Genomic DNA, 19,325 nt, shown 5'->3' on the forward strand with positions numbered 1-19,325 from the left:
CAAAGATAAAAACACTTATTTTCAATCTAATTTATTACTTCTCTAGAATGTTTGTTTCAATCGCTACGTGAGATCTTCGTCATTCTTTAATCAAATTCCATGCTTTGCGAATAATTTTAAATCGTATCATGCTGGTTAATGACAAAATATAGAAGCATGATCTTATTATTATTATTATTATTATTATTATTATTATTATTATTATTATTATTATTATTATTATTATTATTTGGCAAAAAGCTTTTTTGCTGTTTTTTACTACGCATTCCTTCAATGAATAGCTTTCGAAAAGGAAGGCGCTTTTGCTAGGTTTGTTGGGGTGTCGGGCTGTTAATCAGAATGGCGCCAATTCGAATCCGTGCCAATAAATATCTCTTTAATGTTTCTTTTTTTCCCGTCAGATGCTCACATGGGCAGGACTGTATTTGCCCTAACCTCTTTTTTTAAATGCACAATTATTGCTTTTTCACGAGTCACTGCTCAGCCATACTTTTAATGATATTTATGTTTGAATTGAAAACATGTACGACCAAAAGGTGAGCGATGATCAAATTATCACAACGTTGTATTTAACGAGGTTTTGTTACTGATGTCTTTAAATTACATGCCTTCTCTTCTGCGCTTACTTTATTTTCGGTTCTTCTTCATAATGTTCTTCCTTTAAAATTTTTAAAGAGCGAAAACCCTTATGAAACGATTCAAAGCACAGTGCGGAGTTCCGCACGGGTCGACTAGTATATATTATTTCTGTAGCCTGATTTTGGTTTCTACGCGAGATTTTCCTCAATCCTTGATCGATTTCTTTGATTTACACCTTAATTTAAAGCTTATCGTGCAGGCTACTGACGAAAAATAGACCCACTGTTTAACAATTGTTTTTCGGGCAAAAGAAACCTGTTTTAAAAAACCAGAATGAGGTTTTCGGTTAAATTTATAACTTTAACTTGCACTGTTACCGATAGAGCTGAATAGCTTGATCGGCAGAGCGTTCGATTGGTAACCAGGAGAATGCGTGTTCGGGCCCACAGCCGTACAATCTGCATCAAAAAATTAGAAAAATATCGCGCATTACATGAACAAGGAATAACAAATATGAGGGAATGCATGAGGTAGAAACGCTCCTAACTGTTATGAAAACTTGATGATGCAACACGGAGCTAAATTGATACTCAATTGTAAGGGTTTTTTTTTTTTTTTTTTAAGCTTTGGCTCCGGGGGAAGAAAATTAAAGCATAATGTAAGCGAAAATATAAGTATCAGGTTTAAGATTTCAGACTACATTGGAATTGTTTTTTGTTCAGTAAAATATAATAAATCGTATGTTGAAATATATGTAGATTCTTCTAATGCGTTTTTGACTCTTTATACAAATAAAAGAATACTACCTCAATTTAAAGCGTAATATATGTATTTTTCTTCTTTTTGCGAAAAAAAAAACAAATAGCGTAGCACATTTTTACTACATTTGAAAAGCTACGCTTAAAAAAGAACTTAGTTCAAATTATTTTGTATTTTAACTGTGTTGTTAAATGATGAACACGTGCTGCCATTTAAGTTATAACAGTTCAAACAGCCTGCGATAACAAATTGTAAAAATTTTCAAAAATAAAAACACTTCTCGGCAAAAAAAAAAAAAAAAAAAAAATATTAATAAATAAAATTACCTGTGTTTTTGTTTTTTTTTTTTTTTTTTTTCTCGGTAGAGCGTTCGGTTATAAACTGTTTGACTTTCGGGCCAGTTCGGGCTGTCCGACATAATAGCAAATTTACAGTAATATTACGCATTACATGTACTCATAACATACAACAGGTAACACACGTAATAAAATAAATGCAGTGGGAATGCTTTTTACTGTTTTGACTTCTTTATGCAGGCTACAGTTATCATTCAGATAAGTTGACTGCTAATCGAAGGGTGTTCTTCCCTTCTTTTTAAGCTTCGACTCCGTCCACACCACTGAGCATAATGTAAGCATACAAAAAAATATTAGATATACCTCAAGGGAATCCTTTTTTTGCAGAAAAACATTTTCATTGTATGCTGAAATGTAGATTTTTCTAATAGTAGTTTTCGAATTTTTGTACAAATAAAAAAAATACTACGCCACATTAAAACTACGAGTTTCAACCAGTAAATCTTTAATTATTTATTCGAATACGATATAAAACATTAAAATTATTATCAACTTCATTAGTAAGAAATCATATTCTACTGCTCTGCTTTCGGCTGAAAAAAACAAAAAAACATTTTGTCTACGTTCGAAAAATTACACTTAAAAAACGAACTCAGTTCAACTGGTTTTGGTTTTGAATTTTAAGTGTTCGATTAAAAGAAAAACAAGTGCAGGCTTTTAAGCCGTACATAAGCCTGCTATGGGAAATCCTTATATATTATTTCTGTAGCCTGTTTTTGGTTTCTACGCCAGATTTTCCTCAATTCTTGATCGATTTCTTTGATTTACGCCTTATTTTAAAGCTTATGGTGCTGGCTACTGACGAAAAATAGACCCACGGTCTAAAAATTGTTTTTTTTAGCCGAAAAACCTGTTTTAAAGAACAAGAATGAGGTTTTCGGTTAAACTTATAACTTTAATTAGCGCTGTGACCGACGGAGCTGAATAGCTTGATCGGCAGAGCGCTCTCTTCGTAACCAGGAGAATGCGTGGGCCCACGTCCGGACAATCTGCAACAAAAAATTAGAGAAATATCGCGCATTACATGAACACTTAATTAAGTGAATAACAACTATGAAGGAATAGAATAAATGAGAAGGAAACGATCCTTGCTGATATGAAAACTTGAGGTGACTTTGTGCTAAATTACTTCGGAAGTGTACGTTTTTTTTTTTTTTTCTTTTTAAGCATTGGCTCCGGTAAGAAAATTAAAGCATAATGTAAGCGAAAATATAAGTAACAGGTTTAAGATTTCAGACTACAATAGAATTGTTTATTGTTCAGAAAAAAAATAATAAATCGTATATTGAAATCAGGGAGATTAAAGGGAAGGAGATAAATCTTTACTATGCAGAAGTGGCAACGTTTGTTCACTTTTTCCAGAGGGCGCTGTATGTGTACCGCTCCCGACATTCGTAGCAGTTCAATGGAAATGATGCTAAGTTTCTCATTCTTTTAAAGGCAGCTATTAAAGCAAAAAAAAGAAAAAAACTACTGGAAATTGGTTGTAATAAGGGGCCACTATAGTGGACGATGTACGGCTTTCGTCCACTGGAAGTTGGCGCAGTATTTTGATGGAAAAATTTATTTTATTTTTCATCACCAACTTGCCGAATTCGTCTGCTATTAATATTGCGCTGTGCGATGTTTTATTTTTTACGAGTTGGAATGTTTCTATTCCTGAAAATAGTTGACGAAATGAGAATGTAGTAGAATTAATTACGTAAATACTTTTTTTAATTAGTTGTAAATTTCGTGACATGCTTCGAGAACTAATTAAAGCGAAACAATTTTTTGCTTTCACGACCTTTAACAGATAAAAATAAATGTTAATGTTCTATTCACTTAACTTCAAGCTGATATTGATTGTAATAATTTTATTCACGTGTTTACTCACTGCTTAAACAGAATTGTTATCATTATTTTTTTTATTATTATTGCAATTTTTTCTACAACCAAATCGAAAAAAAATCGGGAAACCTTTTTCATTTAAAAAATACACATGATTAATTTCAACAGAAAACCCCACAAACTATCTCAAAAAAGCGTTCTGAGGTATAATTTTTTTGAATGAATAAGGTTTCTCGATTTTTTTTTCCATTTGGTTGTCGAAAAAAATGCAGTAATAAGAAAATAATGATAACAATTCTGTTTAAGCAGTGAGTAAACACGTGAATAAAATTATTGTAGTCAATATCAGCTTGAAGTTAAGTGAATAGAACATTAACATTTATTTTTATCTGTTAAAGATCGTGAAAGCAAAAAATTATTTCGCTTTAATTAGTTCTCGAAATATGTCACGAAATTCACAACTAATTAAAAAAAAGGGTTTACGTAATTAATTCTACAACATTCTCATTTCGTCAATTATTTACAGGAATAGAAACATTCCAACTCGTAAAAAATGAAACATCGCACAGCGCAATATTAATAGCAGACGAATTCGGCAAGTTGGTGATGAAAAATAAAATAAATTTTTCCATCAAAATACTGCGCTAACTTCCTGTGGACGAAAGCCGTACATCGTCCACAATATTGGCCCCTTATTACATCCAATTTCCAGTAGTTTTTTACTTTTTTTGCTTTAATAGCTGCCTCTAAAAAAAGGAGAAACTTAGCATCATTTACATTGATCTGCTGCGATTGTCGGGAGCGGTGCACATATAGCGCCCTCTGGAAATAGTGAACAAACGTTGCCACTTTTACACTAGAAATCCCGTAGGACATTTCTCTCCTTCTTCCTACTCCGTGATTGAAATATATATTCTTCTAATGAGTTTTTGACTCTTTGTACAAATAAAAAAATTACTACCTCAATTTGAAGGGTAAAATATATATTTTTTCTTCTTTTTGCAAAAAAACAAATAGCTTATCACATTTTTACTACATTCGAAAAGCTACGCTTAAAAAAGAGCATAGTTCAATTTATTTTGTATTTTAACCGTGTTGTTAAATGATGAACACGTGCTGCCATCTAAGTCATAACGGTTCAAGCAGTCTGCGGTAACAAATTGTAAAAATTTTCAAGAATAAAAAAATGCTTCTTCAATATCTTATCTTATATATTATTTCCTTCTCATTTTAAAACTTATCAGGCTGGCTAATGAAGAAAAATAGACTTACGGTCGAAAAATCAAGTTTTCGAAAGCGCCCCTTGCTGTTTCAAAACCTTGATGCTGCTTGTAGTTCTTATGCATTTTTTAAAAGCAAAGTTCTAATGCAGTTTTCCATTTTTTACGTCGCTTTCGGCAAAAAAAAAACGAAAAAATAGCCTGTGTGTGTGTTCATATTTTAATAAAGCTGAAAAGCACTGGACTTAATTGTTCGGTTAAATTGATAAGTATTTTTCGGTAGAGCGTTCGGCTATAAACTATCTGAACTTCGCGCAAGTTTGGGCTGTTCGAAATAATATCAAATTTATATTAGTATTACGCATTACATGTACTCATAACATACAAACGTAATAAAATAAATGCAGTGGGAATGCTACTTGGTGTTCCGACTCCTTTATTACAGTTATCATTCGGATAAGTTGACTGTTAATCGAAGAGTGTTCATCCTTTTTTTTAAGCTTTGGCTACATCCAGACCACTCAGCATAATGTAAGCATAAAAAAGTATTAGATTTACCTAAAGGAAATCCTTTTTGTGCGGAAAAACACTTTCATTGTATGCTGAAATGTAGATGTTTCTAATAGCAGTGTTCGACCTTTTGTACAAATGAAAAAATACTCAGCCAAATTAAAACTACGAGTTTCACCCAGTAAACCTATAATTTTTTATTCGCGCGAATACGATATAAAGCATTAAAATTTTTATCAACTTCATTAACAAGAAATCATTTTCTACTCCTCTGCTTTCTGCTTAAGAGAAATGCATTTTGTCTACGTTTGAAAAATTGCACTTAAAAAACGGACTCAGTTTAACTGGTTTTGGTTTTGAATTTTAAGTGTTCGATTAAAAGAGAAACATGTGCGAGCATTTAAGCCGTAACTCATAAAGCAACCTTCTACGTGAAATCCTTATATATTATTTCTGTAGCCTGATTTTGGTTTCTACGCGAGATTTTCCTCAATCCTTGATCGATTTCTTTGATTTACACCTTAATTTAAAGCTTATCGTGCAGGCTACTGACGAAAAATAGACCCACTGTTTAACAATTGTTTTTCGGGCAAAAAAAACCTGTTTTAAAAAACCAGAATGAGGTTTTCGGTTAAATTTATAACTTTAACTTGCACTGTTACCGATAGAGCTGAATAGTTTGATCGGCAGAGCGTTCGATTGGTAACCAGGAGAATGCGTGTTCGGGCCCACGGCCGTACAATCTGCATCAAAAAATTAGAAAAATATCGCGCATTACATGAACAAGGAATAACAAATATGAGGGAATGCATGAGGTAGAAACGCTCCTAGCTGTTATGAAAACTTGATGATGCAACACGGAGCTAAATTGATACTCAATTGTAAGGTTTTTTTTTTTTTAAGCTTTGGCTCCGGGAAGAAAATTAAAGCATAATGTAAGCGAAAATATAAGTATCAGGTTTAAGATTTCAGACTACATTGGAATTGTTTTTTGTTCAGTAAAATATAATAAATCGTATGTTGAAATATAGATTCTTCTAATGCGTTTTTGACTCTTTGTACAAATAAAAAAATACTACCTCAATTTAAAGCGTAATATATATATTTTTCTTCTTTTTGCGAAAAAAAAAACAAATAGCGTAGCACATTTATACTACATTTGAAAAGCTACGCTTAAAAAAGAACTTAGTTCAAATTATTTTGTATTTTAACTGTGTTGTTAAATGATGAACACGTGCTGCCATCTAAGTTATAACAGTTCAAACAGCCTGCGATAACAAATTGTAAAAATTTTCAAAAATAAAGACACTTCTCGGCAAAAAAAAAAAAAAAAAATAATAATAATAATAAATAAAATTACCTGTGTGTTTTTTTTTTTTTTTTTTTTTTTTTTTTCTCGGTAGAGCGTTCGGTTATAAACTGTTTGACTTTCGGGCCAGTTCGGGCTGTCCGACATAATAGCAAATTAACAGTAATATTACGCATTACATGTACTCATAACATACAACAGGTAACACACGTAATAAAATAAATGCAGTGGGAATGCTTTTTGGTGTTTTGACTTCTTTATGCAGGCTACAGTTATCATTCAGATAAGTTGACTGCTAATCGAAGGGTGTTCTTCCCTTCTTTTTAAGCTTCGACTCCGTCCACACCACTGAGCATAATGTAAGCATACAAAAAAGTATTAGATATACCTCAAGGGAATCCTTTTTGTGCAGAAAAACATTTTCATTGTATGCTGAAATGTAGATTTTTCTAATAGTAGTTTTCGAATTTTTGTACAAATAAAAAAAAATACTACGCCACATTAAAACTACGAGTTTCAACCAGTAAATCTTTAATTATTTTTTCGAATACGATATAAAACATTAAAATTATTATCAACTTCATTAGTAAGAAATCATATTCTACTGCTCTGCTTTCGGCTGAAAAAAACAAAAAAACATTTTGTCTACGTTCGAAAAATTACACTTAAAAAACGAACTCAGTTCAACTGGTTTTGGTTTTGAATTTTAAGTGTTCGATTAAAAGAAAAACAAGTGCAGGCTTTTAAGCCGTACATAAGCCTGCTATGGGAAATCGTCGAATATTCAAAAATAAAAACACTTACTTTTTCAACCGAATTTATTACTTTTCTAGAATGTTTGTTTCAATCGCTACGTGGAATCTTCCTCATTCTTTAATCAAATTCCATGTTGTACGAATAATTTTAAATCGTATCATGCTGGCTAATGACGAAACACAGACGCATGATCTTATTATATTTTTTTCGGCGAAAAACTTCTTTACTGTGTTTTATTATGCATTCCTTCAATGAATAGCATTCGAAAAGGAAGGCACAGTTGCTAGGTTTGTTGGAGCGTCGTACTGTTAATCAGAATGGCGCCAGTTCAAATCCGTGCCACTAAATATCTCTTTAATGCTTCTTTTTTTTCCGTCAGATGCTCATATGGGCAGGACTGTATTTGCCACAACTTGTTTTTTCACATGCAAAATTACTGATTTTTCACGTGTCACTCAGCCACACTTTTAATGATATTTATATTTGCATTGAAAATACGTACAACCAAAAGGGGAGCGATGATCAAATTATCACAACGTTGTATTTAACGAGGTTTTGTTACTGATGTCTTCAAATTACATGCCTTCTCTTGTGCGCTTACTTTTTTCCGTTTACTTTTTTCGGTTTTTCTTCATAATATTCTTTTTTTGAAATTTTTAAAGAGCGAAATGCCTTATGAAACGATTCGAAGTACAGTGCGGAGTTCCGCACGGGTCGACTAGTGTTAAAATTATTGCGCGTCTGTCTGTGTGTCTGTAATCCCATCTCCTCCATAATGAGAATGTCTACCAGGTCAATACTAGTACTGTTGGATACACGATGTGTAGGGAAAGCCATTTCGCCCTGTCTTATCCCTGTAAGCCTTAAGGGACCGAATATCCAAGATGTCATGTTGACACATCCAGGGGTAAAACATTAAAATCATCAATTGTCACCAAACGCAGTCGGCATTGAGTCACAGCAGGGGGCAAACCTGGGTTGATGAGCGCAGCGAGTAGGGGACAGAACCCCTTCGTAGAAATATAATAATAGTAGGATAAGTGCACCAGTGCTCAGATTGCGATTTTCCGTTTATTAGTGCATTGTATATAGAAGTCTATTCCGCATCGAGACATTTGAGCGTAGTTCGTAAAAAAAAATATTTTTAATTATTTTCAGTGTTAAAAAAGCGAGGATATCAACCTTTGCATGCGCCAGACTAACGTTTTCCCTCTCTCCAGTAAAGTAGCGATTTTGCGACGACTTACGTTAGTCTGGCCTACAAAATGTAGCTGCGTTGCAAATTTCTTTCCCAACATTATTTCTTTGGAAGAAAAGTTTTAAATCTAGTTACATTAAAAAACCTTTATTGTAGGAAGGTTGGAAGGTAGGAAGGCTACTTTTTGAAGAAAGGCAGTAGCTTACTGCCTTTCTTCAAACTGTTATTCACTGGTATAATTATTGCATTTTCTGATACAATTTCACAGCAACTTGTTGTACTTTTAAGGAAACATTATCTTTACCATCATAAACTAAAACGAATTAGATTTATACGAATACACTATCCTCGATATAACTTAACTATTTGCTCTACTTTTAAAGTGTCCGAGCGATTGATTCCATTGCAAAAGCAATAAATTATAAACTTTCTGTGCTTTGTAAAAAATACTTTGGCGCAATATTTTTTTTTAGATCAATAACATAAAAATCAATTATTTTTTAAAGACATTGGCCAAATTTATGATTATAATTGCAAAGTAATCAGAAAATACTTATTAAGTTTGATACTTCTGAAAACGTATTTTAACTACAGATAAATTATTTATTTATACAAGTGAGTTATTTGTTTTAGAACTATAACGCACTCAATGATACGTATTTAAAGTTCAAAATAGATCTTACTTAAGGAAAAAAAAATCTGCTTCTTCAAATTTTCAACTTATGACTTTACTTAAGTTGCAATATCATTTCGCTTGATTTGCTGTCGGAACACGGCGTTTGAGAGAAGCTATCGTATGCCATTTTTATTTTAATCACCTAGGAGGCTCTGCCCCCTGCTCGTTAACGTTCACCAACCCATGAAGATTGCTTCGCAAAGATTTAAATCGTCAATTAAAAATAAACAGATTAAAAACGCATTATGAGCTCCCTTTGAATCAAAAAACACCCCTTCCCCGAGTTTCAAAATAACTTGTACTAACTTGCAGAGAAGTAAGGGCTAAGGGCCGCCTGAGCATTGCAAAACTGCAGTTTTGCACGTTTGAAAAGTCGCTTTCATATTTGTGGTCTCTAGTAATATATTTTGCTCTTTAGCTCGATGCTTGAATTGAGTTGAGCCTAAGATTTTCCTTTAAAATCGAAACCCTTAAAGTTTGTGAATAAGAAAGAAGAAACATGCGAATCGAAAAGAAGTAACTATGGCAACGCCAAATAAAACATCAATCATTTTAATGGATGTGAGATTATTCGAACTTGATTTTTTACGGCTTGTAACTTTTTTCTTTTTGGAGATATAATCTTAGTTTTTCGACCGTAGGTCAAGTTAGATCTGGAGTAAAAAAAGACACTGTGGCACAATTCCTTCGCTTTTTACTGATAGATTTAATAAAGTAGTGCCTAAATTTTAGCTAAGCCTAAACAATTCGAGCTGAAAACACGCATAACTCCCGCCGTATTGAAGTTAGAGCATTGAAATAAATTGTGTAGAACGTGGAAAATTCTACTTTTTCTAACGATATATAATACTAACATGTGCAAGTCATTCCCTCCCACCTTTAATAGGCAATAATGGGCAATTTAAGCGATTTTTGAGCTTAAAAAATAATTATACAAAAACTAATTCGGATTTTAAAAAATAAAACCCCAGGTGCACGCCCCTAGGGCTGGAAGTAATTTTATACAAAATCATAAGGCTGTAGGTGCTATAGGGTCTCCTGGACGCAGGTCCGCCACAGACTTTCTTAGAAACCTTACTTTTATTTACTGTAAAGAGAAAGAGATAAACTAACTTCTTTAAAGCGCATAATTTATTTAACAGCTAAATGACTACAACTTCTATCTTTGGCGCTATGTTCGTAATAGGAGATGATTCGCAAACAACGCCATTAAAAAGTCATCAAGCAAAGTTTATTAGAAGCCTCGAGGCAAGAATAAACTTTGGGAAGGAATAAACTTAATGTTGTTTATAAAATATTTCTGGAAATACTTTTGTCTTTATCTCCTTTAATTTTTTTCTTTTCGAAATTTGTTCCAGTGCCAAATATAGTTGAATAGAGGATACATTTCAATTATTTGAATTAAAAATTAATGCATAATTGTTCCCCAAGCAGCATTTCAACTAGAAAAATATTTTTTTCATTTTTTGCTTTAAGAAACTAAAAATAGGTTTTTGGAATACCTTTTTGGTGAATTCATTACTTCATTCTAATAAAGCATCTATTGAATCAATGCTCCCCAGAAAGAATACGTAAAGCAAAGCAACAGTAGCTAATGAACAAAATGAAGAAGTTGTAATGATTTATGTATGCAGAATATCTGTTAAATATGCTATTAACCAAGAAAGAATTAAATTTGACGATTAAATTAAAATGCTATTTGAGCTATTAAATTAAACACATATGAAAATTTTGGCGCATGGCCTTAATGATTCTTTTGGTTTTGTTTGCAAATATGCAAGATTAAGCAATGTCAACTTAATTAAATATCTTGATGTTGACTATACTGCCGGGGGCAGGTAAAGGGCAGTAATTTAGGGCAAATTTAGGGGGTAAAGTAAGGGCAAATTTTTCATTTTTCTTTTTTTTTTTACGTTTTTGTCACCTGTTGTGCGTTATCTTTATTGTACAAACTCGCTTATTTGGTTTCCGCTGAATAAAAGGCTCGAAAAAAAGAAAAAGAAAAAAAAAAAGAAAAAAAAAAAAGTCTAATTCCAACATTTTCCTATTATTAGTATGGAATCCAAAATGCCTTTCTTCAAATATCTCGAAAACTCATTTCTGTAGATACTGCCGTTCTTGTCATTGGACAACTTCATTTACGCTTAATTTGAAGCAGGAGAAATTCTTGTGTGGGCACAACGCCAATAACCCGTATTGGCAAAACGCAACGTTATTAATTATGAAGATTGATTATTGATTGAGCCGAGTTTATTTATGCTTGTTTGAAGAAGGAGACATTTTTTATTGGTACAACGCCAGTAATCGTTATTGGTAAAGCAAATCGCTTTTCAACACCATTATTTTTACAAATGGAGAAAGATTGAAGAGAGCTTTGTTTGTTGATCCGGGTCTGGAGCCGAGCATAACCCCACAGCCAATACCTTACAAAGGTGTCAATTTGGTTTGAAAATTTGCTGGACTTCGTGACTGCGAACATATTTAACGTGCTCCAGTCACCATTAGCGATCACGGAGAAGACTTGGTTGGCTGGTAATGAACCCAGAGTTCTCTAGCTACGAGTTCAACGCCTTACTAGTCAGGCCACCACGACTTTCAACATTCCTTTACTATCTAACCAGGTTTAGCATGGAGTTGAGAAACAGCCTGTTAAGATAAATCTATCTGAATGAGTGTGAAAAGGAAAAATATGATTCCTCTGTTTCGATTATATCAATGTGACTCAGCTTAATTTAGAGGCTAACAAACATTTGTAGCGTCAAACTGGTATCTCTACAAACGAATAGATGCGCCCGCTTCCGGTTGAAAACAAGATGTTCGCATTTCCATTACTTTGGTAGTCAAACAGTAGAGCATATGAAATGTTGCTTTAAACCATGGATTCTGTTTCGCGACGCCTTTGTGTGTGAGAGCACATGTAGTTTTCTAAATATAAAAAAAACATCAAATACTTACTGGAGATTGGTTGCCGGAGTGGCCAGGTCACCAATCGTAGTCAACGTGAGAGTCGACCAGTAGACGGATCCAAGGTATTTTCTGACCAATGGAGATCGTTCATTTTCGGGATGTTTGTAAGCCCATTGTCCTTGGAATCCTTCAAGCTCTGAAAGCATGTAGTAAAAGCAGCCGAACCAGTGGGCCAGGAGCAGTAATACATGGATGAGGTTGGCGACGCGCCACAGATTCGGATATGCTGTTCGGGATTCAACAGCGTAGTAGAACTTGTAAATGCGTCGAGCCTTTAGAAACCTAAGGTAGAGAAAATGAAAGAATTCCGATCAACATGAGGCGAGAAATCTCTACATAGCATAAAATGAAGTCTTCAGAAAAGGGTATGTGTGTTTGAACGCACAAAACTTGAGAACTTCCCGGCCGATTTTGCTGAAATTTTTAGTTAGTGTCTTTAATCAAGGAAAAGGTTTGCACACCGGTTCGAAAAAAATTCGAACTTTAGTTCATTTTATTATTCTAATTTAGGCCCAATTTTCACACAAATTCTCAAATATGGGGGTGAAAAATTACCAATACATATTAGTAATATACCGTTAGAATAGGGAAGATTTTTCTACGTTCCATGCAATTTGTTCCAATTCTCTAACTTAGTTATGACGGGAGTTATTCACGTTAAAAACTCGAATTTTTCAAGGCTTCGCCACAGTTCAGGCACTACTTTCTTCATTAAAAACTATCAATAAAAAGTAAAAGAAAGAATTGTCCCACAATTTTCTGTTTCACACCATTAAAAAAAGAGACTTTTTTTACTCCAGATCTAACTTAACCCAAGGCCGAAGATTGAACTTTCTATCTCAATTTGAAAAAAAGTTACAAGGGAATTATGTGAAGTTAAAAGATATCTTTTCCATTAAAAGTTATAACCGTTTTATTTTGAGTTGCCATGATTAGGCCTTTTAAGTCCTTCATTTCTTTCTTTCTTTCTTTATTTTTTTAAATTTTTTAAAAGTATTTTATTTTGTAGCGATCCACAACCCTGCTGCGTTAATTATAATAGTGAAAATGCCTTAGAGTGGGGAGGGGGGGGGGGGCTGATAGGGAAAAAAAGAATCTTTCTTTTTATGTCAGAGTGGGAAGTGAAATCTGCATTTGCTCTAAAAGCTTTTTATTTATTTTTTAAACACGAGCAGAGCCGTGCGGGTGTACAGCTAGTCAACAATATTTAAAGTTTTTATTGGTTCGGTTTGACTCGGCTTATTTCAGCCTTGCTAGGACTCATCATTCTGGAATAGTGTCAGACCGGGCTAGAGGCAGATAGCATCTGATTGAAGCTGAGAGTACCAACAGACTGGTTGATAAAGTAAATTTATCACATATGGTGAACATGGTGCGGTTCAACTCGTAAATTGATGGCAAAACTCGAGTATTAAGCGGTATGTTACCGCCATTGAGCCATAACTAAGGCATGCAATATACCAACATGCATGAAGTTCAATGTTTTACCAAGAGATTGGTTAAATCTAGTAAAAAATTAGTTACAACCAGCATTTTCGTGATAAGTTTAAATTGCGTTAAATACCATGAAGTTAGTCAAATGGTAACCTAATTTCGTGGTGAAGAGTTGCACCACGTTTAACGTTTTTCTCAGCAAATAAAAAATGTGTGGAGAACAGCTGCTCGTATCGCGTTTTGCTCGTGGGACATTTTGCATGGAAGCCATGCTTATTACCCACTGTGCTGTGAACGTTCGTTATGGTGGCTCAGTGGTTGTTTAATTATTCAAGTATTTCAGAAAGGAAAATTTCATATTTATTTTATTTTATAAATGCCACACACTAACAATATCACTTATGCCAGGGGTTCTCAAACTTTTTCCAATCGCGGCACCCTTTGAGGAATTAGAATTTTTTTATGGCACCCTAGTTCATCTCCAGTATTTGAGGTAAGTGCGTAAGTATACCAAATAACGCTCACCTAAGGTTCAAAACCTAATATCAATCCAGCTTTTGCATATTCATCAGATGATCCATAAAAACAAACCTTATTGGACAAACTCACCTAACATATATTATGATAACATGAACACTTCGCGGCACCCCCGCCTCTTCCTACGGCACCCCAGGGTGCCGCAGTACCCACTTTGTGAAGACTAACCATTAGTCTGGGGATGCGTTTATAAAGTCGAACGCGCTTAACGAGTGAAGCGAGTTAACCGAACGAGGTGTTCAAAAAGAAAACGCGTTAGCTAACTGGTCGTTCAGAAAGTGTAACTCGGTTAGTTTCGTGAAGCGAAATTCTTAACGAAATTCACGAAGGAAAAGGGTGGTTTGCTCAGTTAGAAAACATGGCGGCGCTCAGTGCATGCAATGTTTATGTTTTAAATGCGATATATGTGCGGTTCATAGTTTATTGTTGAGCATATGAAATCTTGTTGCGAGAAAACATCAGGGTTTGCAGGATTGAGAAAATTTCAATAAAAGAAATCGAAATAAATACTTCACACTTTAATTATTTATTTGTTCTAGACAACTGGCAATAAATATAATAATAATAATAATGCATTTTGAATTTTAATAGCCTTTACAAATGCATTGTACTTTACTTTTAGTCAAATAATTTAAATACACCTTTGCCTACTATTTCTTAACGGGAGGAAAAATGTGTGTCGGACATTTTAAATTAAAAACACTTTGCATTTTCTTGTAACTCATTAAGAAATAATTCAAAATACCTTGTTTAAGTCAGGTCATATCTGATTTTATCAAAGTTAGTAGATTTATAGTGAACTGTTTTCTATCCAAAAAACATCGGCCAGACTTATTTTCCGCATATAGGGTAGACCGACAGGTGAATGAACAGTTAAGCACAATTTCATTTTTTAAAAATCCTAGTAATTTTAAATTCTATACTATACAGATCGTGATAGCTAAAACATTTTAATTGATCTATGTATATATCTCTAAAAAATCGCGGGATCTTAAATGGTACCGCTTCCGACTTTTTTAGGTGTTTAAAGAAAAAAATGGCACAACGACCCAGTGAATGAACACCTCGAACCAGTAAATGAACACAAATTGGTCCAGTGAATGAACATGATAAATTTTGATTCAAAAAGAAACTAAGTTTCGTTGAGATCTATCTATCTATCTATATCTATTTATCAATATGTCTATATCTATCTTTTTATATCTCTATCCATCTATCAATATACCTTTCTATCTATTTTTCTATCTACACATCTATCGGTCTATCTCTATGTCTATTTACCTATTTATCAATGTACTTATCTATTTTTCTATCCATCTATATATATTAGGGTGTCCCAAGATATACTGGCGAAAAAAAAATTTGTGAAATCAAATACGCATACCCTCCAAATTTTTTCCATTTCACCTTAGAAACATGAGAAAAAAGTTTCATTGCAATAAAATAACGGGAATACGTGCCGACTTGAGGTCAAAGTTGAACCTGAAATCCTGTACGGCGACCACAGTGGAAAGATCGCAAACTGTATAATTCCTTACTACACACGGCATCATAGCCTACAAGAAACATTACTGCACATATTTTTAATTCAATGTTGGCTTTTTGCAGTCAGGATAGAGCTTCCACTGCTCTTGAACGCAACATAACACAGATTGTTTTTGTTCCTCATCAGCTGTTAGCAAACCATGAAAGTCTGGCATCATTTTTACCGCTCTTTCAGCTGCATCGTTTACTGCTTTAAGCATTGAGACAGTCTTTTTCACATCAAGGAATGAAATATTATTGACCATACCATAAACGCTGGATGAATTTTTGTAGAGCAGCTTTTGAGATAATTGGGTCCACATTTTCGTACACTTTTATCAAAAAGCACAAATCTTTGTTGGGTGCTTTGACTGCCAAAATGCATTGAATCCATGGTTTCACGTATATTGTCGCTACAAACAAGCAGACATCATACAATGCTTCATTTTCCTTCGTATCTAATTTTAGTTGTGAACTAAATAGTAATAGTTTATGGAGTAAATCGCTCGAGCTATCGATCGAGCTTCGTGCATGGCTCCCGGTGGTTTTATTTTAAATTCATTTTCTGTATCTCCACCTAAAAATATGATAGGTAGTTCTATCAACTCTTGATAGTCATTCCTGACCGTAATATTAGTAAGTTCAGCACAGTAAAAGTCAAGTAAATTTTTCAAGATAGGGTACAGTTCGGAGCAACTCCGCAGCTCCTCTTTAGCACTGTATTTTAGTGGGATAGATCAGTTCATATATAAGTTCAAGAATAGCCCAAGAACCACTTAAAGGAGCTGTAGTATCACAACAGAGAGTTTTATCTTTGTCTTCGAGATTCCAAGCTAAAACTGCCCTTCAAACAGCCTTTGTTTGTTCTTTTAATGTGGAATTATCCAGTTTAGACTCAGCAATGAATTGTTCGTCACATCCATATAGAAAAACTATATATAAGCGATATTCTTTTGATTTTTGAGCACTCAAAGCAAGCAACAGTTTCATATCCCAGGGTAAATTCACTACAGATGGTACCTCGTACTGAAAACCAATTTTTATTCTTTCCTCGTGCTCCTTCCACTTTTCAGTTCGAATTCTTTGAATTGAAGATTTACTTATGGGAAATTCATCAATGTTACACCCAAGTGCATCAATAGTAGCTTCAAGAATAAACACATAATCTAGTATACTTGGACACCTGTCCAATGCAGCAACTGACTTTGGAGTAATAAAATCGCTCCTCATTACATATTTACTTGTTCCAGGTTCTGATATACTTGTTCCAGGTTCTAATATACTTGTTCCAGGTTCTGATAAACTTGTTCTAGGTACTGATTTATATGTTTCAGGGAAATTTTCTGAATTAATATTTTCACTAGAGTTCGAAGAGGAATCTTCTTGTACAGGTTCACACAATTCCGAGGATGTTGAAGCGGAATCGTATTTAATGCGCCTGTTTTCTTCTTGGACAGCTCAAAGTCGAGCCCTTTCCTCTTTGTCGGCCAGTTTTTTTATCCACTCCACCTAAAGTGACCACGTCGGTCGGGCTCTCTTTAAAGTTGCAAGAAAATCCCAACTTCCTCTATTTTGATTAAACGAAGTGCATCAGCGTGTGCAATATTGAATAAATTGTTTAAACTACTCTTAAAGTCTTGTTGGCGCTGCCTGAATACTACTTGCAGTTTCTTTGCATTTTTTTTGTAAGTCTCTTCAAATTTGATTCAGGTTTTTAAGTTTATTCACACAATTTGGCAACGATTTGGTGGGAATGCGTGCCTTTTCCCAAAAGATGATGCATTCCCGAATAGCGAGATTTGCGCTTTCACTGATGGTTAAATTTACTTCTCGAATGGTATAAAACAAAACAGACAGAACTTGTCCGTTTGAGGGAAATTTCAAGCCCGTAGTTTGGTGTTATACGACTCCTATTAAAAACATCTCTTTTTTCAAACTTTGCAATTCCACTGCCATGATTCGTTCCCTATGGAAGGACTATACTGCGCTCGCTGACCAGAATGTATTCGTACTGACATGTTTGAAGGTTTGAAAATTGCCACGGATAGCTCCCCCTCCCCCCACCCCCGAACATATGTTTTCTGCTTTCATTTGTTTTCGGTGCGCTATTTACAGCTGTTTTGAGCTTCTCAAAGTATCGCGTCGCCAGCGTTCGCTTGCTTATGAATACACGTGGTATTTACACGTTTAGGCCTTTAGGCGCAAGTCGGCACGGGTTACCGTGCTTCAAATTGCATGAAACTTTTTTTACAACGGTTTTGATATAAAAGGAAAAAAATAAGAGGGTATGCGTTTAAAAAAAAACGACTTTCATTTTTTTGGGACACCCTAATATATATATATATATGTATATGAACTTATCTATCTATGTACTTATCTTTATATCTATCTACTTATCTATCTATCTATATATCTATCTATCTACTTATCTGTATCTAGCTATCTATATATTTATCTATCTATCTATCTATCAATTTATCTATCTTTGTATGTATCTATATATCTATCTACTTATCTATCTATCTATCTACTAATCTATATACTTATCTACTTATCTGTCTATCTATATATCTACTAATCTATGTACTTATCTACTTATCTGTCTATCCATATATCTACTTATCTATCTATCTATATATCTACTTATCTATATATCTATCTACTTATCTATCTAGCTGTCTGTCTATCTACCTAACTATCTACCTATTTATCTGTCTGTACATCTAAATATCTACCAATCTATTATCCTAATCAATATATTCATCTATCTACCTGCTTTTTTACCTGTCTACCTATCTACCTACCTATCTGTCTTCTTATCAGTGTATCTACCTATCTATATCTATCCACCAATCTATATCTATCGGTCTATCTACCTGTCTATATATCTACCTACTATCTATCTCTATATCAGTCTCTCTATCTAGCTATCTATCTCTATATTAGTCTATCTACCTATCTATCTATTAACCACTACCTATCTATTTATCTATCAATAAATCTATCGATCTATCTATCTACCTACCTATTCTATCTCTATATTTATCTACCTATATATCTATTTACCACTTACTTTTTATATATCTATCTCTATATCTTCCTCTATCTACTTATCTATCAATCTGTATACAAACATACATACATATCTACCTGTCTATTCTCTTTCTTTGTATATATATGTATTTCTATTTCTCTATCTCTCTATCTACCTGTCTATCTGTCAAGAGAGATAAAGACATAGGAAGGTAGATGTAGGTAGGTTAATTTACAGATAGAGATATAGATAGATAAAAGATAAAACTCAGTAAAAAGTGCATTGTTTACAAAGACAAAAGTAAAGAAATTATAAAATGTATAATGAAATTCATAAATAAAAAGCATATAAAACTATTGCATTACAAAAAAGTACAAAAATGAAAATATCTCAAAGAAACTTCAAATTTCTTTTTAAATCAAAAGAAATTTTGCCATTGTTCATTTACTGGGTTTTCGCAATTTTTCGTACCCAGTGACTGAACACCCCTCTACCTGAAAATCTACGCATTCTGCATTGACTGAAACAATTTAAATCCATAGCCTAAATATGTATACTTAATTTTTCTTTCGTAGAGTTAAAAAATAAAATTTATCGATGAAAAAAATATGTATCAAAATAATTGCTAGCACGAAA

General features: G+C 33.7%; 1 protein-coding gene across 1 annotated transcript in view; it reads right to left on the reverse strand.

Annotated features, from left to right (window-relative positions):
- LOC129228611 (cyclic nucleotide-gated cation channel alpha-3-like) overlaps positions 1-19,325 on the reverse strand; it is a 107,532-nt gene that overhangs the window by 63,081 nt on the left and 25,126 nt on the right. Inside the window, exon 4 of the mRNA XM_054863292.1 lies at positions 12,149-12,442. Within this exon, the coding sequence (XP_054719267.1) occupies positions 12,149-12,442 (294 nt within the window). The remainder of the gene's footprint in view (positions 1-12,148; positions 12,443-19,325) is intronic.

This window comes from Uloborus diversus, chromosome 8 (genome assembly GCF_026930045.1).
Source record: "Uloborus diversus isolate 005 chromosome 8, Udiv.v.3.1, whole genome shotgun sequence".
Taxonomy (NCBI): Eukaryota; Metazoa; Arthropoda; class Arachnida; order Araneae; family Uloboridae; genus Uloborus; species Uloborus diversus.